Source organism: Andrena cerasifolii, chromosome 2 (genome assembly GCF_050908995.1).
Source record: "Andrena cerasifolii isolate SP2316 chromosome 2, iyAndCera1_principal, whole genome shotgun sequence".
Taxonomy (NCBI): Eukaryota; Metazoa; Arthropoda; class Insecta; order Hymenoptera; family Andrenidae; genus Andrena; species Andrena cerasifolii.
In genome coordinates, this window is record NC_135119.1 from 6200433 (window position 1) to 6223722 (window position 23290).

The window sequence follows — 23290 nt, forward strand, 5'->3', positions numbered from 1 at the left end:
GCTACTACTTACACTCTTAAGGCGGGATCTCCTATACTCGTTTCATCCTAAGAAAAATCCCGTTCGCGCAGGGATGATTCTGAGGAGGCGCTGGTTGGTCCGACTCCCCACTTAACCGCCTACGTTTTTCTCCGTCTTACCACCTGTTACCTCTCTGTCAGCCGTTCCGCAACCTGCAGTGTTGACATTGACATCGGTCATGTCACGCCATCGGAGGGGCAGGGAAGTCGGCAGGTAAAGTGCTGCGAGCAATATATATATAATTTTTCAAAATTGTGAGATAGAAACAAAAAAATGGGTAGGACTCGCGATTAGTGACCTCGATCCGAGGAAAATTCTTAACAACCCTCGCGACAGTGTTTCCCTTAACGAACTGAACAGACTGCGGCCCTTGCTACACAATATTGCTATGCATAACAAACAAGTAAAAAATAAATGAAATTAAACAAATTTAAAAAAACCCAACTGCTTAAAAAGCGAACTAAAATGACAGAAACGAGACTTAATGTATTTACAAGTTAAGATTTCATTTATTTATACATAGTATATTATTTGTCATAAATAGGATAATAATAAGATGATAATTTGAATTAACTCAATTGCCTGGAGTTGGAGGCCTTAAATCTGTTGATGTAATTACATTCGAAAAAATTCTTAATAAATATTGTGTATCGCTGTTCGCCCTAATTAGATTTGATGGGCCATTATTAACGCTAACAGTATTCCCCATAAGGACAAAGAGAGAAACATATAAGTTACAAAATACGCTGCAGTTGAAATGTCACTATGTACCTAAGCATGAATTTGCATTGATTTTGTCCACCTCTTTTTTTTTAGTTACCAGCTCGAAGCACTTTCTTTAGTCATTGCGGTACATGCTTGGGGTAGAAGAGCATCAAAAGATTTAAGGCCTCTGGCTGCAGGCAATTGAGTTGATTCAAATTGTCATCTTATTATTATCGTATTTATGACAAATAACATACTATGTACAAATAAATGAAATCTTAAGGTGTAAACAAATTAAGTCTTGTCTTTGTCATTTTAGTTCGCTTTTTAAGCGGTCGGGTTTTTTTTTAAATTTGTTTAATTTTTACCCTGTACTACGCACATTCTACAAGTAACTTTCATCTGCTTAAACGTTCGAAAAGATTTTCCACCGAGAGACTTTGCAAAACAGTGTCACCAACCTCAGGGCGTGTTTGTACCCGTGAACCGAGATGCATACTTTTCTGTACGTTAGGTTCATCGCCTTATCCGATTTCATCTCGTCGTAATCGAGATTTTCGACTGCACTCTTGAAACGGTATCTACGAGCAGTAAAGCTGACACCCCAACTCGCAACGGTTTCGCGTGGAATTCTGACTAAAAATCGATTGCTACGAATTACTTACCCAGCAACTGCCAATAATCCGCACGCGTGCTGCACGCCGTACATGTATAACGTATCACAAGCGGTATACACCACCGCAACCGTGCATATTACAAGCGCCATGTGCGTCCAGAAATATATGCAGTATTTCTCTTCGTCGAAGGGATAATATGCCGGATAAATGTAAATACGTTGCATCGTTCTGTTTTTGTTTGGGACGAAGTAATCCTTCATACCGGCCACAGCAGACAACATTATGAATATGATCGCGCCGAAGACGGCGGTGGCTAGGAAAGAAATATAAAATAGACACTACACTTGTCTCAGGACCAGGAGACAGAATGCTTATTATCGCTTCGAATTTAAGTCGGTCAGGCATTCCCGAGCGATCGATTCTGCGAGAAAGTGCTGTCAGAAGCGTGCAAAGCAAACTGTCCCTGAAAATCGAGACATGTAAACAAGCTGAAACCGTGCACAGTATGCAGATTCCTCGGCGTGGAAACACGCCGATGCCAATCCCTTATCTCTTATCCTCGTAGTAATTGTCCCAGGTATCTACTTAGGTATACTTTCAATAACATTCCCGCGATGTTCCTGGGAAAGGAAAGTAACTTGGCTTACCGATGTAGACAAAAGTGAATAGCACTCCTCTTTTGCCGTAAATGTCCATAATTTCGATCTCGGCTGGTGCCCTCTTTGCCTCCCAATCGTCGTATATATCATTAAAAAGGTCCTTCAACTGTAATTTCGTTAATTTCGCCTACAAGCGAAGAAATGAGCACAATGGAGAAATATCTCCTCACCTTTTCATGGTTCAGATTGTAATTAATATGCTTTACAAAGATCCCAGACACTGCAATCAAGAAGGGGCATTGCTCTAATATGATATCCACACTGAAAAATACTATGACCCTCAAAATCTGTAAGTCTCATTAGCACGGTAACTGGTAAAGTAAGAGTTTGGACAGGTTCGATAACAGGCAGTATTTTTACGCTGGGTAGTAAATCGGTGAATCAAAATTAACCCTTAACTGGTATCCTGGGGTCGCTCGTGACCCCAAGCACCCAAAGTTCCATGTACAATTTTCAGTTGTCTAAGTTGGTAAACTGAATTTCTAATTAATTTTATAATAATAGTTAACTTTCTACGCTTCTATTATTTTCTACATTACCTAAGATGAAAATATTCATAGTGGTTGCTCTAGTGTCGACTTTACAAATTTCTGTGTCCTTTTTTATTTGGGGTCTGCCACGACCCCAGTATATCAGTCACGTTTGCCAAAAACCGTATACCAGTTAAGGGTTAAATAAGATTAAGGGATGTGTAAGTAAGATGGTTTTAAGGAAAAAGCGTTAAGATAGGTCTGCTACTCGGCCGAGTGAAAATCATCCCCGCCGGATTACTCGGCAGAGTAGTAGAACATGCGTTCAGACTGGGCGAGTGCTCGGCCCAGTGGGCTCACTCGGCGGAGCACTCGTCAGGTGTAAACTAAGCATTACAGCAACATATGTGTACCTGCGAATAGACGGACGACATAGCAATACCGTACATAACTAATGATAGTAAATTTCTCATTCTATTTTTCTGATATGGCCACACACCTGTGCCCAAACTGAACATCCTATTAAGGCCCAAGTATCGTTTTTCTACCTCTTCCTTGTTCATGGTGAAACTGGAATAGCTTCGGAGATTCAGTAGCCACGCACGATTGCCGTAGAAGCGAAAAAATGTGATTCTATTGATTCTCGGGAATCATTTCGTAGCCACTTTTCCTGCTGCGATTACACCGGTCGAATAATTGAACAGTTACACTAAGACCCATCCTTACCCCCGCAATCTTCCATAAGCAGTCTCCCTAAAGACAACTGCGCTGCATTCGTTTATCCATGCCCACTTGTGCCCAAGCTACTTCGTGCATTCGGCGAAATTGCCCAAGTGTTGTGCTGTTATAAGTAGCGAACTCGTGTGGCCTAAAAAACCGTACGGAGTGTGACATTGTGTCGCGGAGACTTACACCCTCCAAATATAAAAGACGACATTTTGGCCACAACATATAGCTTTATTCGAACGTAGTTGTGTTGTCGAGAGACTTCGTTTGAAAGTTGAACTGTTCTTAATCTAGGGCACGCACACTTGTCGGATTTCGAAATTTGCTTTCTTCGAAACCCCCGGTGAAAAGTCCCGATGGAAAAAAGGCTTTCCATAATTTTCAACTATTCTTAGACTAGGATTCATTTCGTTTACATTTCTGGTATATTTACTGATGAATTCTGCTGATTTTCAAATAAGATTTCCTCAAAGGCAGAGCCTTATATGACACAATTTCATGCTATATTTTCTAAGACTTTCGCACTAGGAATCGCCGCCGTTTTAGTTGCACCACGATTTCCGGAACACCCTGCATACAGTGCCACACGGTAATGAATTGTTTGTATGAATCGTATAATCGTCATTATCCAAACACCACGGCATACAAAAACGACCACCAAGAACTGAAGTTTTTACATACAGCAAGTGTACAATGTTTATAGCTATTGTGCTTTTTTGATATGTATTATGAAGAAGTTGCATTCTAAACACTGTACATGTAACAGTGTTTCCAGCGTTAAAGCCTAGTTTACATTAGTCAAGTAAACGGTACAGTAGAGTGGCGAGTGTGAAAAAAGCATATCTAACTCGCCTAGTGTAAACAGTTGGTCGAGTAAAAAAGTCGAGTAAACGGGTGAGTATTAGCCGAGTCGAGTGGCAGAGCGGACAGCATAGTAGCTGGGCCGAGCATTGGGCTCAGTTCACTAGGCCGAGTTAGGTACTTGGCTAATGTAAACTAGGCTTATCCTCTGTGCAGATGAGCGCAACGGAACTGAGAATATTTCGGTGTATGTCGCGAATAAATTCCTTATCGTTCGAAATGATGAGCTTCTCTGCTGTACCCCGAGCGCAAAAACAGAACGTATCAAAGTCCCAGCGGTTTGTGATAGATGACAGCGTTTAAACTGGGTTTACACCCGACGAGTGATAATCCTGACCGATTTGCCCGCCGTATTACTCTGCCGGGTACTAGAATATGCGTTCAGACTAGGCGAGTGCTCGGCCGAGTGAACCCACTGGTCCGAGCACTCGCCCAGTCTGAACGCATATTCTAGTACTCGGCAGAGTAATAAGGCGGCGAAGATTTTCACTTAGCCGAGTCACTCGCCAGGTGTAAACCCAGCTTTAGGAGCGAAACTCGAATCAGGCCACAAGCAGACTCGTTCAGCAAGTCATTCTCGTATGCGTATCGTTCATCCGAATCAATATTTCGGATAAAAAAGATTTATTACAATAATTCCAGAGAGTGGTCTATCACTTTCGAATTCAGCGTCTCGGAATTTAGCGCGGGTTAAATTAATCGCCGATTCCCGTAAGTGTTGCGCAATCATAAGCAGATCTGCCCCTCATGCGTTCCCCGATTAAGGAAAAGTGGGTGACACGATACCGACAGTAACCGCAAATATAAAACAAACTCTAATTCAAATCATAACGTTATTATTATCAGTTATTATATTCAATTCTTCGGAGTTATTCGCCGACTAGCTAGATTTCAGTACGGTGAAGTACGAGACGGACGCTTTGACGATCTGAAACGGACACTTCGTATTTATAAAAGCATTTACATAAGTAAGATAGTCTCGAGTGTGCATCTACAAGTGACAAACCTCAGCGAAACTGTTCAAATTCAGCGGAATAAGCCCACCTGCGGTTAACAAGGGCGGAGTCAGGCACCTTCTCAATGCTAAAACGTACAGTGCCTGAATTCTGGAAGGCTGTTCGTACCATACCGCCTCGTATCTGTGGATACACCGTTCATCAGGAGCAAACAAGTTATCTGCTGTTGTAACGTGGGAATGATGCATTCGTTACTCACATCATACGGTAAACGACGTCGTGCGAATTAATCACGAACTGGCCTTGAATAGTCAGAAATAGGATGTGAATGATCTGCACGACGACAAATATGTAGTACAGACACAAGTCTATACTTAATTCCCTCACGGCAACCTGCGCTCATAGAGTTTCGTTTACGCGCAGTTTTATATCTACCTGGCGGTGTTGCATGACGGGACATAAGGAGCACAGTGACACTTACCATCTCTAACGTGATACTGAACGCCACCATTACAACGCCTACTTGAACGAACATGCTGGCCGCATTAACAGATTCGATGTCGTGTAATGTCCTGCTTGGACGAACACTGTGTTAGAAATGTCAAGTTATCGCCTGTATGAACTGCACTATGGAAATACTAACTGAATAGCTTTGTTGTGGCTCTGAATGGAAATGCACAGTTTCCTGTACTTGGTGTCCGAGAGGGAAACGCACCCCTTAGGCGAGACGCTGATCGCATCGACTGCGTGCTTGAAGCGGTATCTAGAACGAGTCGCCGTCGATGACTAATCCTCGAATTAAACGGTCGTCTATTCGGAATAGAAGCAATCGGCGAAGATGATTTGGAAAAGCGTGACGTAAGTGTAAATGGCTTACCCTGCGATAATTATCGATCCGCAAACATGCTGCACAAGATATATCATGATCATATCAGTGCCCACCATTATACTTGCAACCTCAACGAGACACATAAACGTGAACGCAATTATGTAATAATAGTACGTGTCCGAGTCAACGAAATAATAAGCTGGGTATATGTACAAACGTTGCCGTGACTCGTTTAAGGGTTGAATGGCGTCCATGACATGCGGCAGAAGAGGCATGCATGAAAACAGGGCGCACATAAGCCATATATTCACTAGGCAATCGGAACAAAAGAAAGCAATCGTTGTTAAAATGATGAAATTGATCATGTACGTGACGTGTAACGATGTAACGCTGACTACTTGTAACTACTTTCGGCTTCAAATAAGCAAAACAGCGAAAACAACATTAACATCGGTGACAGTATCACTGTCCAGCAAAATTGAACTTATTTTCTGTTCTGTGACATTCAGTAGGTGTTTCTTATGCATTTGTGCGCGCTGAAAGCGAATCCGCAAACCGCTTGTCGACATCACCCTCAGTTTTCGAGAAATTCGATTTTGAAAAAAAAGGAAAATTTTCAACTTTGAACATCTTTTGAGTGGAAACAGTGATACTTATTCGGTTGCTTTTTCTGTCTAATTATTCTACGAACCCTCGCAAACACAACGATATAAGTTATTTTTTAATTGTAAACATTTAAATATGTTTAAACAACGCTCAAACGGAAAAGGTCACCCGAAATGCACCAATTTTTGCAGATATCTTTATATATGTTTCAAAAACTGAGGATCTAGAAGAAAATCTGACAGCAGACATTTTTCCTCGGGAAACCATCGACCGAGGTGGTAAAACACCCTTTGTTTTCAATACAAAAACAAAAGAGTTTGGCAAAACGTGCGGCGCCGGCACACAGTGTTGCGGCACGTGTTCAAAAAGCAAAAGTTTGAGTTTTTAAATTTAGTATTTCATTTCATGGAATTGATAGTAAACCGTCCTCCAACATAAGAAATAAATAAATAAAGGATTTAAGGTCAGTAATTACATTCAAACTCGAATAACCAAAGTCAAGTCACATAGGAAATATTTACCCACTGCAATTTTTGTTGTATTTATAAGTTCTTTTCTGAAAATAAGCAAAATATATCCTTCTTTCATTTTATTAATTAAAAATTCTTGAATTTACGTACCAGTGGCTCAAATTATTACTTTTTTGTCGCATCTACTAACTTCTGGAAAGAATTAAAAAAAAAACCAAACATATCGGTTCTTTCATTTTTTTACTACAATTATTTCTTTTCATGCTCTTTAATTTGGTGTAAATTTGATCTGCTCCCGAGTGCTCCTACATAAGAAAAAATACACATAATAAAACGAAAAATTAGACAAATCTGTGCTAGAATATTTATTTTTAAAAGACACTGAGCTTTGAATTCCTTCAAATTCAACTGATAGTGATGAAGATATATAATAAGAATGAATAATTTAAAATTTATGACCAATACGAATTATTTAAAAAATTAATTTTATTTTTTTATAATTATTTCATATGTTTGTTATTAATGTGTGTATAAATATATTGAAAAAAATATATATTTTATTTGTTTTACAAAACTATGCACGATATGATTAACTAATAAAAGTTATATTCAAAAATATATTTTAATGAATTATTTTATGTTAAAAATTAATTTTTCTGTGTACAAATATGACTAACATATCAATTACTTGTAAATAACTGTATCTTAATGGAAAATTGATTTTTTATTTTCTTTCTTATATACTCTTTCGTTTCTGTATTGAAAACAAAAGGTGTTTTACCATTTCTGTTGATGGTTTCCGGAGGAAAAATGTTGAGAGTTTGCATTTCATATAAAAATTGAATTTCTCGAAAACTCAGGTCGGCGAGGATAAGCGGTTTGCGGATTCGTTTTGAGCGCAGAGAAATCTATATGAAACGACTATTGAATGTTACAGATCAAATTGGCTGTCGGATAGTGTATCCCTTCTATTCTGACTGCCATTCGATTACATTCGCGTCACGAATAGTGTTACTAAGCGTTACTACATACAACTGAGTCTTGTAACGCGCTTGCTGCGGAACCTCTTGTGAAAGAATTTGACATCGTTACCCGACCGAGACGTAACGTCGTATTGAGATTGCGAAGAGAGCTAAGTTTATCAAATTTGCCCGTTTCTCACGTTTGTATAGAAACGCGTAGAGTAATGCTCTTTCGGCATACGTATGCGTGATCAGCATCTCTTCCTCCGTTGCTTCGGAACTCCAATCCTTCGACACATCTTTTAGAAGCTTCGCGAACTACGGCATCATTCCCGTCGACTTGAACAATCACGCAAGATCATTAACGATATGGAGTCGCTCCTTACCTTCGGTCCGTTTATGACGAAATTGATGTGTTTCACGAATGCCGCTAGTCCTACGCACACGAACGGTACCTCTTCCACTACAGTATCGAAACTATAGAATTCTACGATCCTCGCGATCTGCAATTAAAAGCAGCAGCTCACCATTTCGTTGTACGCTGTGGCGAAAGAAACGACAAACCCATTAGTTGATCAGTCGTTACTACCAGCTCTCAGTGACATTCCTCAGCGGAACTCGCGGTTTCGTGGATAGACCCGAACAACACTGTTAAGTCTATAGATTGACCCGCAACCACAGATCTCTCGAACTTGAAGAATAACGTTGATGCACCAGTTAGCGCACCTTCCAGATACTTCAGCCTAATAATATACTGCCGGACACTATTTTTTGTCGATGGATCACGCGAGAAAGTGAAAGTGAATAATGTATCGTCTGATGCACAGATGGTATTGTTTTAAATTATCAATTTTTAGTTAGAAGAAAATGGCGTACTGTTTCTAATTTAAGAATTAGTAAACAAGTGACTGTTAAAAGCGACAAACTTTATCGTAGAAAAAATGTGGTAGTAAATTATTCCTTGTTTTAAGTTTTCTAAAGTCGTACGTACATTTTGTGTATTCAACCTGGTTTCTCTGTGTTATTTACTTCTTACACGATTTTTAAGAAAATTGTGTATGTCTCTTCTTGGGTATTTATGTTTCAATTAATGTATGCATAATCATATACTCCGCAAAAAATAGTGTCGAGCAGTATAGACGGGAGTGTGCCACCGTTTTTTATGATGATAAGCATGAAACAATGAATTTTTTGCCGATTTTTTAAGGTGTCCCCACTGTGTTTTTCAGGATGAAAATGGAAAGATTCAATGTTTGTTAACGATCAGGGATTGCAAAGCGGTAAATCGGTAAATCGGTTTGAAGTTTTTTTTCACTGATAACGTAGTAGATGTCGACGGAATTATGCGCTGTATATGTGCGCTACATTGTTATACATCCAATTTTTACCGGTAAATCGCCAAATTTTTACCGGTAATTTTATAAATTACGTATTTCTCGATATTTATCAGTAAATCGATTTACCGGTAAATTACGTATTTCTCGATATTTATCAGTAAATCGATTTACCGGTAAATTACGTATTTCTCGATATTTACAGGTAGATCGTGAGAAATACGTATTTCTCGATATTGACCGGTAGATCGCGAGCAATAGTAGCGCGTATACGTAGCGCATAATTCCGTCGATATCTACTACGTTATCAGTGAAAAAAAGCTTCAAACCGATTTACCGATTTCCCGGTTTGCAATCCCTATTAACGATAACTTTGCAACGATCTGTACTAATCGAGACCAGCTTTTGATTTCAGATCACTCTATTGACTTGACATTGATCCCTCGACCCCGTCCGAACGTTCTTTATACATGTGGACAATACGAATTTGCAACCGTCGTACAGTCTACCGTTGGACATGCCTGAGTAATCACAGCCGTGGAAAACAGGATGTACCAGATGTTCCTTTTGATGTGTTTCGCCTTGTCACCATCGAAGGGCCATATACCACTGACAATTGTGCAAGCTTTAGCGCTCCCAAAATATCGACTTTCTTGCTGAGTCTCTTCCATGGCGGTGTAACAATTGAAAGGATCCCCGGCCTTCCTTAGCGGTTAGACCTTCGTCATGAAAAAATTCGATGAATTATTGGACCTTCGATTTCCATGCCTCTGGTGACGCTGCCTCGTTTCTCTTGCACCCACAGTTTCGCTGATTAATTAGGCACGAAGCTAGAGACAGTTCGCCCTAGCAGCTCGTTAAAAAGTTACAGCTGTAGGACACTTTCCTGTAACGTATAATTGCAAACTCTTTCGCGTTGCACTATTTAGTATTAGGGCGTCCAATAATTGTAGCAGTCAGAGCTTTCAACATTGACTGGTACCGCGAGGAGCGGGGCGGATTATCGGCGTTCACGCGACTCGGCGGGAAGGCGAGCAGGTGGAAAGAACGACACATTGTCGGACGGAACACCTTTTTTAATTCGATAGTGGTCGGTCCCTGACGGACGTCGTACACACACAAACTTCACGAACAGAGATGAACGGTACACCGAGCACGTGGATGCAAGCGCGTGGGTGCAGGGCGAACGGTCGCCAATTTTCGAAAAAAATACAGGGCGCAACACTGGGCGCGAAAAGTAAAGTCGCAAAGGTGAGTGTCACGGATCGTGTCTCGGCGATGTTGTTCCGAGAACAGAAGCAAAAAAAACAATTAAAACGCGCCGCAACGGCTCAACAGCTGTGTTGATGCCGCCGCGGGCGCGCGTTCAAATCCGGCCAGTGCGACGCGTTGCGCGCGGCCGCAACAGCTGTATTGTAAGGCCCACATCTCTAGTTAGTCCGTTACGTTCTCATACAGTGTTATGGTGCAGTTCAGGCGTTACGTTTTCATGCGTGACGTAGTCATAATTGGATGCACGAAGTTCCATTGCTTGACACTGACATTGAAAAGGGATTAGATTACGGCGATGGACGGGTTCTTTTGTTTACGCGCCTTTTTACTGCAATCTTGCACGAGAGAGTGTCGCGTGATCTTGCTATCGCGGCGAATGGGCTCCACTGCTATTTGCGCATGATTGTCTGCTTCATATTGAAGGGGCGCCGCGACGCTGCCGGGCCGAGGAGGTTGCACGAGAAACTGGCTCTACCACAGGCGACGGCATCGAAAATTCTTCGCTTGCTCTATGCTTGCTCTTCGCCGCTGCCGCCTGCGCTGCCATCTCCCTCTATCTACTTCACGGGCTTGAGCACGGTACAGGAACAAGAACCCACTTTCAAAATAACGGGATAATTCGAAATATTCAAATTCTTCATAAAAAAAGACATCGAAAAGTCCTTTACCGTTCTGTGATCCGAGGCTTCGTTCTCGAGATATAAACAGTTGAATATCAGCGGTGGAATTTCCGGGCCGCGCAGTTTAAAGCCGAGACAGCTGAGCAGTGACTGCTTGCACGCACGCGCGTGAGGCTCGCGTAGATGCAGGTTCACACTGGAGCTGTTACTTTCTGACCTGTCGGGTACCCGGCGACCCGGAACAACTTCAAGCCATTGAATGTGGTATTGTTCGATCATTTTTGGCTAACATCAAACAAATACCACAGACAATAAACCATTCAATTGCTTGAAGTTGTTTCGGGTAGCCGAGTACCCGACGGGTCAAAAAGTAATAGCTCTAGTTCACACACACAGTAGAGCTGACCGCGCTATTCCATTTTCACAGTTTGAACCAGTGCGGCCGACTCTGCTGTGTGTGCGAGTCTGCCAGCGTACGCTGCCGCGCGCTCAGCTGACTCGGTTTTAAACCGCGTGGCCCGGAAGCCCCACCGTTAATATTCAACTGTTAATATCTCGAGAACGGAGCCTCGGATCCCAAAACGATAAAGGACTTTTCGATGGCTTTTTGCATGAAGAATTTGCCTGTTTCGGAATGTCCCGTTATATTGGGACACCCTGTATAATCTGGCGAGTCTGCTGTCCCCTTTCGAGTCCCTCTGATATTAGATGCGAGTCGAATTCGCAAGGTAACATGAACATTTATTTTCATCTTTAAGAGGACACCACGCCCTGAAACTACTAACAAAAGACAAAATTTGGTATTTATTTGTTCGTTTAAATAATAATATAGGGGTTGAATTTTTTATACAGTTTTAAAGTATGCATTTTTATTCTGCTAGAAAATTTTTTTTTATGAAAAATTGTACATAATAACGGCGAACAAAATGGCTTCCCCGAGCACTGCAAAGAAACTGGCCCACACTATATTATCCTTGACCTAGCGTAAGATTTTCTCAAAATTTGAATTATTTTGGAAATTATTGCAGTTTGTAGAATTGACTTTAATTTTTTACATTAAAATTTGCACTGAAATGCTTGTAAAAAAACGAATAATTGAAATATTCAAAAAATCCTACGCTAGGTCAAAAATAATATATTCCTGTTTATATATCGTTTTTGTATTTCCTTCGCAGATGGTTCTGTCATTCCCGGGAGCGAGGGCCAGTTTTTTTACAGAAAATTAAAACTAAAGAAAATAAACATTGAAATATATTGACCAACGCAGGTTACTAAAAAAAATTTTAGTGGTATATTTTTAATAATAAATGCCGTGGGACGTCAATTGATGGGAATCGACATGTAAATCGTGTAAGTCCTTAAAAGTGTATTTGTTTATACATATTAGGTGCTTCCGAAATCGTGCTACACACCGAGTGGCAGTGATTCTTCATGCAAAAATAAGTCGAAAATATAAGGCTTCATTTTCGAGAAACCCGAATTAAAAAACACGTTTAGTACGCAGAGATTTGACTGAGAATCCGCAAGAATACAGGGGTAAGTATGGAACAAGTGTGCGCGGAATGCATCCATGTACAAAAAAAGTCAAAATTGTGCTATAGTTTTTTTTCGAACGTGTTTGTGTTTTTGAGAAGATCTGTTTGAAAGTTGGACCGCTCTTAATCTAGTGCCCGCGTTCGACGAAAGAAAGCATTTCCATAATTTCCAACTATGTTTAGATGAGGATTCATTTCATTTACATTTGTGGTATATTTACTCATGAATTCTACTGATGTTTAGTCAGGAGCACGCGTATCGGTCGAGTTTTCAAATTCGATTTTCTCAACAATGAAGCCTTATATGAAAAAAATTTCATTGTATATTTTCGACTCACTTTTACACGAAGAATTGCCCCATTTCTGATCGCACCATGATTTCGGAAACAGTCGAGACAGATATCCACAGGAAAAGTCAGACGTAGCAGGTGTACAGTGTTCGTGGCTACTGTGTTGTTTTTGGTATTAAGGACAAGTCACCCTCTAACCGTCGTACACGCAACCGTGTTTCCTGCATTACCCTTGTGGTCGACGAATGCAACGGGACGAGGTTCTGAACATAGACATATATAGTCGGAGCGTAAGCTGAGGGGGGTGTAAGATTCGCGGTAAGGGGAGCGATACAGGCAAATCGGGTAACGCAATGGATATGCATGCCGAATGTTTCCGAAGCTAACCCGACGTGCCTGTATCTGACCTCTGCCTTTTCCCCTCCAAGCCTACCGTTCCCCTCGCCGAAAGTCCCAGCTTCTGCTCCGTCTATATATGTCTATGGTTCTGAACATTCTGTGAAATATAGCCAATCATTTTCTTCCTTACCGTTCGCAATGGTAGGTTTCTGTGCTGCGCCCCGACACAACCTCGTCTGTGGCCCCGAGAACTAAAATCATTTCCCCACGAACGCTTCAAAGTTCCCGCGGTTCGTGATAGATGGCAGCGTTTTGGAGCGGAATTCGAATCAATCGAATCGTTGCGTACAATCGAGGACGATTCAAAGAGGAAAATAAGAGTCTCTGCGAAAGGTTACTGTAAAACGATAAGCGTAAAACCTCCGTCGCTTTCGCGCATCGTGGCTAGGTCCTTCCTGATTGGTCGGGCCTAGCCTCGAGAAAACGTATACATATAAGCAGCACATTTTCGCTGAAAAGTCGGACGTTTCCCCAGTGGAGTATAAACGGCACTGCGCAATATGGAGTTCATACACGGTTAAGCTTAGGGTGATCCGTCGAGTCCCAGTTTTGGTTGTTTATGGTGGGGGAAGACGTTACCATCGCGGCGCTACTGCGCGATAGCAATACGTACATTGTAAACCTTCTTGCAAGGCAGGTCTGTAGTGATAAGTAGAAGCAGTGGACAATAGACAGACACGATAGGCAAGTCGTTGCCACAGTCTTTTGTGTGTCCTTCATTAAAATCAGTTTTTTGGATAGGAAAGATTTATTACAATAATCCCAGAGAGTCGCTCATCACTTTCGAAATCAGTGTCTTGGAATTTAGTACGGGTTAAATTAATCGCCGATTCCCGATAGCGTTTCAACCACCACTTGTGCAATCATAGGCAGATCTGCCTCTCATGCGCTCCCTGATTGAAGAAAAGTGGGTCACCACGATATCGATAGAAACTGGAAATATGAAACAAATTCTAATTCAAATCGTAACGTTATTATTCTCAGTCATTATATTCAATGGTTCGGAGTTATTCGCTGACTAGCTGGATTTCAGTACTGTGAAGTATGAGACGGATGCTTTGACGATCTGAAACGAATACTTCGTATTTATAAAAGCATTTATATAAGTAAGATAATCTCGAGTGTGCATCTATAAGTGACAAACCTCAGCGAAACTGTTCAAATTCAGCGGAATAAGCCCGCCTGCAGTTAACATGGGCGGAGTTAGGCACCTTCTCAATGCTAAAACGTACAGTGCCTGAATTCTGGGAGGCTGTTCGTACCATAGCGCCTCGTATCTGTGGATATACCGTTCATCAGGTGAAAATAAATTATCTGCACTCGCAACGTGGGAATGCACAGTGGTCTGGACACATACTTTTAGCGGCCAAAATTCTAATTTTGCTCAAACTTGCTGGTCAAGGGTTTTTGAGGTCACTGATAACGAGTCTGACACCAAAAATGCAAAATTCAAGATGGAGGATTCAAATTTATAGACAAAATTGAAAACACCTTTATATCAATTTTTTCCAATGCAAATTCCTTTTCTATCATATAATTCGACTGTTTATCGTAAATTATTAATAAAGACACTATTATTATTAACAAAAAAAATTTCGTGGCGAAAATTAAATATCATTTTTTCCCGCACAAATTATTATTTTATCAGGGAATTTAATTAAATACTTATACTTTTGTAAAAAGCACACCTGTACTAGAGAAGAAAAGAGGAAAAAGAATCAGTTCTAACATTATCTTTAACCAAATAAATATATCTAAACAAATAAATAAGTATTATACATATACACGCAATGAAATTCGCGTGCTCTTGTCAGCAATTGTGTAAGCTTTCATGCAAGAAATGTCCGACGTAAATCACTCTTAATCATTTTTTTATAAGCCTTCTCAAAGTGATGTAAACATCGCACTCTTTGTACATCGACTAAAAAATGCTTATGGCACATATAAATAAGTGAAATATACTTCTTTACCTATATAACTGTATAATACAAACACGTATTTTGACATTCTATAATGAGTAATTAAAACAATTAGATTCGCATAAAATTTCATGATTTTGTCTTCGTAATATTATATCTAATCAAAGAATCATCTGAAAAAGGAAAGGTATGCTGATTTAAAAGCTCTGGAGGGTTGTCAATTGATACAACAAAAAAAAATTACATCGTAAAGTTGAAGTTGAGAAATTGAATTTTGGCCACCCTCCAGACCACTGTGGAATGATACATTCGTTACTCACATCATATGGTAAACCTGGTCGTGCGAATTGATCACGAACTGGCCTTGAATAGTCAGAAACAGGATGTGAATGATCTGCACGGCGACGAATACGTAGAACAGAATCAGGTCAACACTAAATTCCCTCACGGCAACCTGCGCTCATACAGTTCCGTATAAATCTACCCGGCGCTGTTGCATGACGAGACATAAGTGGTGCAGCGACACTTACCATCACTAACGTAATACTGAACGCCACCATTACGAGGCCTACTTGAACGAACATGCTGGCCGCATTCACAGATTCGATGTCGTATAAAGTCCTGCTTGAACCGTGTTAGAAATATCAACTTATCGCCCACATAAACTGCACTAGAGAAATACTAACTGAATAGCTTTGTTGTGGCTCTGAATGGAAACACACAGTCTCCTGTACTTGCTGTCCGACAGGGAAACGCACCCCTTAGGCGAGACGTTGACCGTATCGACTGCGTGCTTAAAGCGGTGCCTAGAATCAGTCGCCATCGATACCTGATCCTCGAATTAACGGCCGCCTATTCGGAATAGAGGCAATCCACGAAGAGGATTTGAAAAACCGTGACGTAAGCGCTTAAGTGTAATTGGCTCACCCTGCGAGAATTAACGATCCGCAGGCATGCTGCACCAGATATACCAGGATCATATCAGTGCCCACGATTATACTTGCAACAGCAAGGAGACATATAAACGTGTACCCGATTATGTAGTAATAGTACATCTCCGGGTCAACGAAATAGTAAGCTGGAAATATGTACAAACGTGGCCGTGACTCGTTTAACGGTTGAATGGCGTCCATGACATGTGGCAGAAAAGGCATGCACGAAAACATCCCGCACATAGCCCATATGTTCACTAGACAATCGGGACAAGGGAAACGAATCGTTGTTAAAATTATGAAACTGATCATGTACAATGTACATGACGCGTAACGATGTAACGCTGACTACTTGTAACCAGAGTTGGACATTAACTAAATAAAAAATTATTTAACTCGGCGGAAGGCGCTGCTGGATAAAATTTATCACAGAGGCGCTGGTTGCAAATATGTGAAGACTGTTTGAGCTTTTGTTACAATTTTTTAAAGAACTTTAATAAAGATTTTAGGATACTTCGTAAATTTTCTTTGATTCTTAAAACACTGTACTTTAACAGAAAAATTACAAAGTTAAAAAAATATACTCTGAAACCGTGGTTTTTCACGTTTCAATTTTGAGTATTTTTCACTCGCTAGCGACAACCTGTGTTGCAATATGGGGTGCGCCTCCCGCCGGGTTAAATAAGGAGCAAATAAAAGTCACCTTCACTTTAGATTATTCGACGAATAAAGTTAATTTTTTTATTCGTCGAGAGTTTCAACTTCAAGCTTCGAATAATTCTTTTAATTTTGACTGCAACTGTAACTTTATCTTCAATCGGCGGTATGTTCAGCGTCGAATAATTTTCTTGCGAGGGTTCGAGCCGCCGAGAACCGGGGCGTTCAGGCGTTCAGGCCTAGCGCGCGCGATACAATGCAGTATCGCCCGATGACGAAAATTGAAATCTTCATAATTTTTATCCTACCTTTTTACAAATAGTACCAATGGATCGTTGAAGTCTTCCTGGCGAATATAAGCCTAAGCACGACCTGTATAATCGAACTAGTTGTAACAACAATATCGCTATTCAGGATAATAATATTAAAATTGGATACTGTTAAAACTAGTGCCATTTACGCTGTTAACTCAGGTTAACTTTATTCGACACATGACGAATAATTTTTCTTAACTTTTATTCGTTATTCGAAATTTATTTAAATAAAAATTTTGCCCATCTCTGCTTGTAAATACCTGTAGCTTTCAATGAGCAAACAACGAAAACGACATTAACAGCGGTGACAGTATTCCGTCCATTCTGACTGCGAGGTTTTAGTCGTAGAAATGTATCGGTTTCATGCATTCGCGTCGCAAATAGTGTTACTAAACTTTTCTGTACACCCACAATCGAGTTTCGTAACACGTTCGCACGCGGAACCTCTTATGAAAGAATTTGACATCGTTACCCGACCGAGACATAACGTCGCACTGAGATTGCGAAGAGAGCTAAGTTTATCAAATTTGCCCGTTCCTCACGTTTGTATAGAAGCGCGTAGAGGAATGCTCTTTTGGCATACGTGTGCGTGATCGTCATCTCATCGTCCGTTGTTTCGGAACTCCAATCCTTCGACACGTCTTTTAGAAGCTTCGCGAACTACGGCAATCATTCCCGTCGACTTGTTCAATCATGCGAGATCATTAATGATACGGAATATTTCCTTACCTTCGGCCCGTTCACGACGAAATTGAAGTGCTTCACGAACGCCGCTAGCCCCACGCACACGAACGGCATCTCTTCCACTACGGTATCGAAATTATAGAATACTACGATCCTCGCGGTCTGCAATTGAAAGCGGTAGGTCGTCATTTCGTTGCACGCTGTGGCGAAAGAAGCGACGAACCCTTCGGTTCATCAGTCGTTCTGCCAGCTCTCAGTGACGTTCCTCAGTGAAACGCGCCGTTACGTGGATGGACGGAACAACAATGCCAAGTCTACAGATAGACCTGGAACCATAGACCTCCGGATCTTAAAGAATAACGCCGACGCACCAGTTAGTGTACCTTCCAGTTCCTTCAGCCCGGTAGACAGAAATTTCCCACTATTCCTTACGATGATAAGCACGTAACAAGCAAATTTTAACCGATTTTTCTCACGCGTCCCCACTGCGATTTTCACGATAAGAAATGGTACGATTCGATTTCTGGCAACGTCAACTCTGCAACGATCTGTAGCAATCGCGACTCGTCCTCGATCACAGATCACTCTATGGACTTGACATTGATCCTTCGACTCCGTCCAAGCGTTCTTTACGCGTAGCTGGATAGTACTAATTTACAACAGTTGTACATGCCGTTGGACATGCCTGAAAAGTCAGAGCCGAGCAAAATAGAATGTACCACATGCTCCTTTTGAAGCGTCTTGTCCTGCCACCATCGAAGGGCCATATACCACTGATAATTGTGCAACCTTTGGCGCTACCAAAATATCGACTTTCCAGCTGAGTCTCCTCCATGGCGGAGGTAACAATTGAAAGGAACCCCGGCGCTCCTTAGCGGTCGGACCTCGGTCCCGGGAAAACTCGATGAATTATTCGATGCCTGATTCCCATGTCCCTGGTGACGCTGTCTCGTGTCTCTTCGCCCCACCGCGTGATTAATTACTTACGAACCTAAAGTCAGTCGGTCCCATGGACTCGTTAAAAAGCTACAGCTTTTAGCATAGCAGTTCTTTGGACGTGTAATTACAAACCGCCTCGCGTGGATTTAACAACTAGTACCTGAATGCCCAATAGCCACAGCAATCAACGGTTTACAATATTCACGGTGGACAACCGTATCGGGCGTCTTGCGCATTGTTAGCGCGCAGGCGAAACGTCATATGCGATATAACTATTCATAACTGTTTCCACAAAGTTTCGTTGCCTGACAGTGACATTAAAAACAGCTTAAATTACGGTGGCAGGTGGGTTCTTATTTTTGCACCACCTTTTACTGCGATGCTCGCAGGAGAGAGTGTCGCGCGGTCTCACCGTCGCGACGAATCGGCCCCACTGTTATTTTCGCCCCCGACACGGGGGGTAAGTCGATGGCCTGGCGTTATCGACGCGGCCGTTTTAACGAGTGCCATTCATTAAGATCTGCTCCATCTTTTAAGCGAAAGGAAAGCGAGCCCGCGCAAAGATGCCGTCCTCAAGTTCACCGCAGCCCGTTCCTCTGCACGCGAGGCTACAATAGAGCGGAAGGTATGTGCTAATTGGATGCAGCCTTTCAGCTCGCCGGGTAGGAGCAAGGGGGTTGGCTGGTTTAGATTGGAAGAGTAACGGCGGTGGCTGCCGTGCTGCGACAGATCGGGTTACACAAAGCTTTTTAATTGGATAACGTCATATCGACGTGTTCGCACGCGTGTCCTAACTTTTCCCATCGATTTGCCCGGTTCGCCAGCGGCCACCTATGCGCTTCCACTGCCCCCATGGAATCGAACTCTCCCTTTGCCGATACTGTTCCTTCGTTCCCGTCCTGCTTCCCCCGCGATCGGCCGAAGCCAGTCGCCACCGGTACGCGACGGCGCCAACTCGTTACCCGTTCGACAGGGTTTCGTAGCGCAGCCCCGAACGAAAAAATACGATATCCTCTGTCGATTGTGGCGTCGCCGCGCCGAGCGAGTTGACGCGACTATCAAAGGACGCGGTTTCTATTTTAAATATTCAATCAGCTCGCGACGCCTGCCACAGCTCCGGACAGCCACCCCCTCGGCCTGCTTCGCGGCCGCTAATAGGCAACCGAATCTTCTTTTTGTCCTTCCCCTCCGTGGTACCTTGCCGATCCCTTAGCGATCCACGAGGTTCCTGCTTGAAAGTAACCACGTTGCCTTACTGTTCTTGGGCTTGTTCAGTTTAATCGCTGCTCTTGAGTACTGCGCCGTGGAGCATTGAACAGATCGAGCCGGTTTCGGCAATGTGGAATCAATGGGCCTGATGAATAAAAACTAAGCAATTCCTGCAAGCAATTCCTTATTAGCCAAATCAATTGCTTAAAGTGCAATTGCTTCTTTTATTCATTCGATTGTAAGGAATTCCTTAGAAAATTCAGGAAAAGCGATTCCTCTAAGCAATTCCTAGGCAGTTTAGGTATTCCTACAAGATAAATGCTTGTGTTTTTGTTCGCATGAATTTAAGCAGTCCCTAGTAAAATATTAAGAAAAAGCAATCGCTTACACTTTATTCATTAGGCTCAATGTCCCTGCTCGAAATGTTTCACGACGATAATAAAAGTCTACGCGAACGTGCGTCGCGTTTGTCCTACACTCGTACCACTTAACATCTTTGTGAGTGCGAAGTAGAAGATCCTGTGTTTAAGCCAGCAACTTTTCGCGGTCCCGTTTCCTAATATTACGGGTGTCTGTGCTCCAGGTGTCAAAGTACGGCAACGGGGAGAGCGCAGCCAGCTCGCAATTATTCATAGCCAATGGTGGATTCGAAGAAACAGCTATCGTCCCCTGCACAGACTCCAGGGCACCGGCGCAGGTAATTTACTAATGTAGAATCAGCCCTCCCGGTGCCGTCATTCCCTCGAACTTCACCTTTTATCTGCCCCCGTCCTTGTTCCGCCGGGATCCACGTCTCCCTCGCGAACAACACCGACGGTTCTTTCTACTTCGCGACCTCCATCCGAGCCTGCCACCCTTCGCATCTTGCGCCACGTTATCTATCCACTTGAAGCGAGCTATTACGCGATTGTATCTTAAATAAAATATCATCAGCGTCCCGTCGCCAACCACTCAAAATAATAATTGCCTTCTCGGTGCCAGCCCTCGCCCTTGCGACTCTTCTTTCGTCTCCCCCGTTCCATTTTGGCCCCGCATCCGGCCTGTCTATCTCTCCATTCCCTCCTCCGCTCGGCAGACAAAGAAACGACACAGGGAAAATGCAAGTGGCATGTACGATCCACTATCCACTCGCTTACGGTCCCGAAGGGAGACCTGGCTGCCGCCTATTTTTATTCGCAAATTCGATCGCGCCTTCCAGCAGCTCTCGAGAACGCTCAGCGCAATGGTTCGCAGCCCGCTGGTATTCCATAATAATAACCCGCAAGCAGGTACGATTGGAGTCTCGCAGGGCTTAAGGACTTTCGCGTAATATTTAGACAGTTTATTTTTATCTGCTACACGGGCCGCGAGAAGAACAGCGGAAGCTTAATCTGTACATGTGCCAGGAAGGAGGCAGGTAGAAGCAGCGGAGCTTATAAAATTAATTCGCGCGTTGGCCCGTCGATAACGGTGATCGCGGAACGGGCGACTCGCTTGCCCCGGTAATTAATGCAATTAATACTCGCCGAGCTTTTTCCCTCCGCGAGGCGTCCAGCGCCCAACCGTTTCAATTAAACACCCGGAAACCTTCGTGAATACTCTCGCAGGGGGAGAGCCGTTTTCTTCGTTTCCCTTTATTGCATCAACCCGCCGTGGAGCAATATTGTATTGTACTTTTAATTATTCCAAACACCGTGAACTTGGGTAGGGGCGTCGTTAAGATAATTGCAACAGGTATCGCCGCGGACGCCAGCCACGGGCAGCGAGATCCCGATGAATATCGAGCGCACAGCCGTGAACGAAGGTTTCGCTGCCCGTTCAGTCGATTTCGCGCGACCTGGGCGTAGACGAAGCCGCGAGGTACGTTAATTAACCTTGAGCTTCTTTTGCACAGACGTTGGTTGGATCGCGACTCGAGGCGACGGATCGTCGGGCCCACGTTCCCGAAGTATGTCACCAAAGGGACACACACCTAAGTGAGTGTAGATTAGGGTGGACCTTAGCTACTCTCGACGAAAAATTTTTGCGAGATTTTTTTGATCCCACCCCTCAGAAATGTGACACCTGTTGGGGAAATGATCTGGAAAAAATTTCAGCCCGATTGGACCACGGGAAAACGAAGCGCCACGAATTTGAGAATTTTGAACTTTTTAAACATTGACATATATATACATTATGATATATCGTTGAATTTGTATTTTATTCTGTTTAAGAATACATACACAGCATATACGATTGTTAACAAAAAACGTGCGTGACCTTGAAAACTCGAGACTGACCTTGAAAAAAAATTTTCCTTCCATTATATTGGCTTCTTTATATACTACAACGTTTGTTGGAAGAGTTTTTTCATATATCCGTAAACGATGGAGATATTAAACAGTTTTGATTTTCATTATAACGCTCCATTATACAGAAGAAAATCAGTGATTGAAAATAATTTGTTATAGCTATTATGTAAATTACGAATAGAAATGTCATCAAAGTATTGCGTCCCAGATCTGCTCGTGGACTCGTCAGTAAGGCTCAGCAGATCCTGCCTCAATTCCCAATACAACGTCTGAATACGCTCACCTGGAATTTAAGCTATCAAGAAAATTTCTAAATTATGGATACCTGAAGTGTTTCGTCCCAAATTTGCTCGTGGACGTTCGATAAAACCGAGCAGATCTTGCCCTAGACGCGACTGTGTTAATAAACACAGTCTTAAATGCGTTTAAAAAAATTCAAATAGCCACGGAGGTATTGATTAGGAGTTCCTTTATATTAAAAATGCTTTAAACATCCTTTGATAAGTTCTGTTTTGTGACGTCAGGACACTGCTTTCTATATTCCATCACATTCAGCAGTATCAATTGTTTCTCCTCCTCATTTTTTGATAATATTTTGTTATATTCGTCTATAAGTTTAACGCCACGCTCAGCGTTGTCATTTACCACTTTTAATCCGTTCACGATGTTTCGCCCAATTTGGAAAGCCTGGTCTGAGTTATCATCCCATGTAGAAGGGTCTTTTTAAAAAAATGTGGTTGGTATTAAAAACCTTTCAAAGAATCTTTTGAAATCAGGTAAAATAAAATGTTCTTTTTTTTGTTCACCAATTGTTCCACATCCTTTGGAAGGATTTTATATTTTTGAAGTAGAGGTTCCGGGCTAGAGCCCCCAAAATAGGTGATCTTTAGGAATTAATTAAAGGAAAACTACTGTATATAATTTAATGGGACGTGTTGCATTGTATTAAGGATGTCTTAAGTTATAGAAATATATTTTTTGTTTTATAATTAATCATTGCAGACAGCACTGGGGAGTCGTTAAAGTCAAGGCGT

At 42.1% G+C, this 23290-nt stretch overlaps 4 protein-coding genes and 1 long non-coding RNA gene across 10 annotated transcripts in view; 1 reads left to right on the forward strand and 4 right to left on the reverse strand.

The window, feature by feature from the left end:
* Positions 1-1637, reverse strand: part of LOC143378844 (uncharacterized) — a 35333-nt gene extending 33696 nt beyond the window's left edge. The window contains exons 1-2 of the mRNA XM_076830873.1: positions 1392-1637; positions 1188-1307 (exon numbers count right to left, since the gene is read on the reverse strand). Of these exons, the coding sequence (XP_076686988.1) occupies positions 1188-1307; positions 1392-1624 (353 nt within the window). The 5' untranslated portion in view covers positions 1625-1637. The remainder of the gene's footprint in view (positions 1-1187; positions 1308-1391) is intronic.
* Positions 1-21953, forward strand: part of LOC143378849 (uncharacterized) — a 58292-nt gene extending 36339 nt beyond the window's left edge. The window contains exons 2-3 of the long non-coding RNA XR_013088371.1: positions 20570-20683; positions 21860-21953. This is a non-coding gene — a long non-coding RNA (uncharacterized LOC143378849). The remainder of the gene's footprint in view (positions 1-20569; positions 20684-21859) is intronic.
* On the reverse strand, positions 1884-3258 carry LOC143378846 (uncharacterized). The gene is made up of 3 exons (XM_076830875.1): positions 2886-3258; positions 2173-2289; positions 1884-2108 (listed from the first exon to the last, which is right to left on the reverse strand). Exons 1-3 carry the CDS (start codon positions 3033-3035, stop codon positions 1941-1943), a joined length of 435 nt encoding a protein of 144 aa, XP_076686990.1. The 5' UTR covers positions 3036-3258; the 3' UTR covers positions 1884-1940.
* On the reverse strand, positions 4874-8489 carry LOC143378843 (uncharacterized). Of its 6 annotated transcripts, none has more exons than XR_013088369.1 (8): positions 8269-8489; positions 8083-8200; positions 5893-6154; positions 5659-5778; positions 5497-5587; positions 5275-5408; positions 5066-5173; positions 4874-4987 (listed from the first exon to the last, which is right to left on the reverse strand). XR_013088369.1 is itself a non-coding variant. In XM_076830872.1 (8 exons), the coding sequence occupies exons 2-7, from the start codon at positions 8138-8140 to the stop codon at positions 5143-5145; spliced, it is 696 nt and encodes a 231-aa protein (XP_076686987.1). In that variant the 5' UTR covers positions 8141-8200; positions 8269-8489; the 3' UTR covers positions 4874-4987; positions 5104-5142. The 6 variants fall into 6 exon arrangements, 5 of the variants coding, with proteins under 5 accessions (XP_076686987.1, XP_076686983.1, XP_076686982.1 ...); XM_076830872.1 differs by having other exon boundaries at positions 5104-5173; XM_076830868.1 differs by having other exon boundaries at positions 5104-5198.
* On the reverse strand, positions 14284-16141 carry LOC143378705 (uncharacterized). Its single transcript, XM_076830625.1, has 5 exons — positions 15938-16141; positions 15782-15872; positions 15572-15705; positions 14477-14609; positions 14284-14398 (listed from the first exon to the last, which is right to left on the reverse strand). The coding sequence occupies exons 1-5, from the start codon at positions 16072-16074 to the stop codon at positions 14351-14353; spliced, it is 543 nt and encodes a 180-aa protein (XP_076686740.1). The 5' UTR covers positions 16075-16141; the 3' UTR covers positions 14284-14350.
* Positions 21954-23290: the final 1337 nt, after the last annotated feature.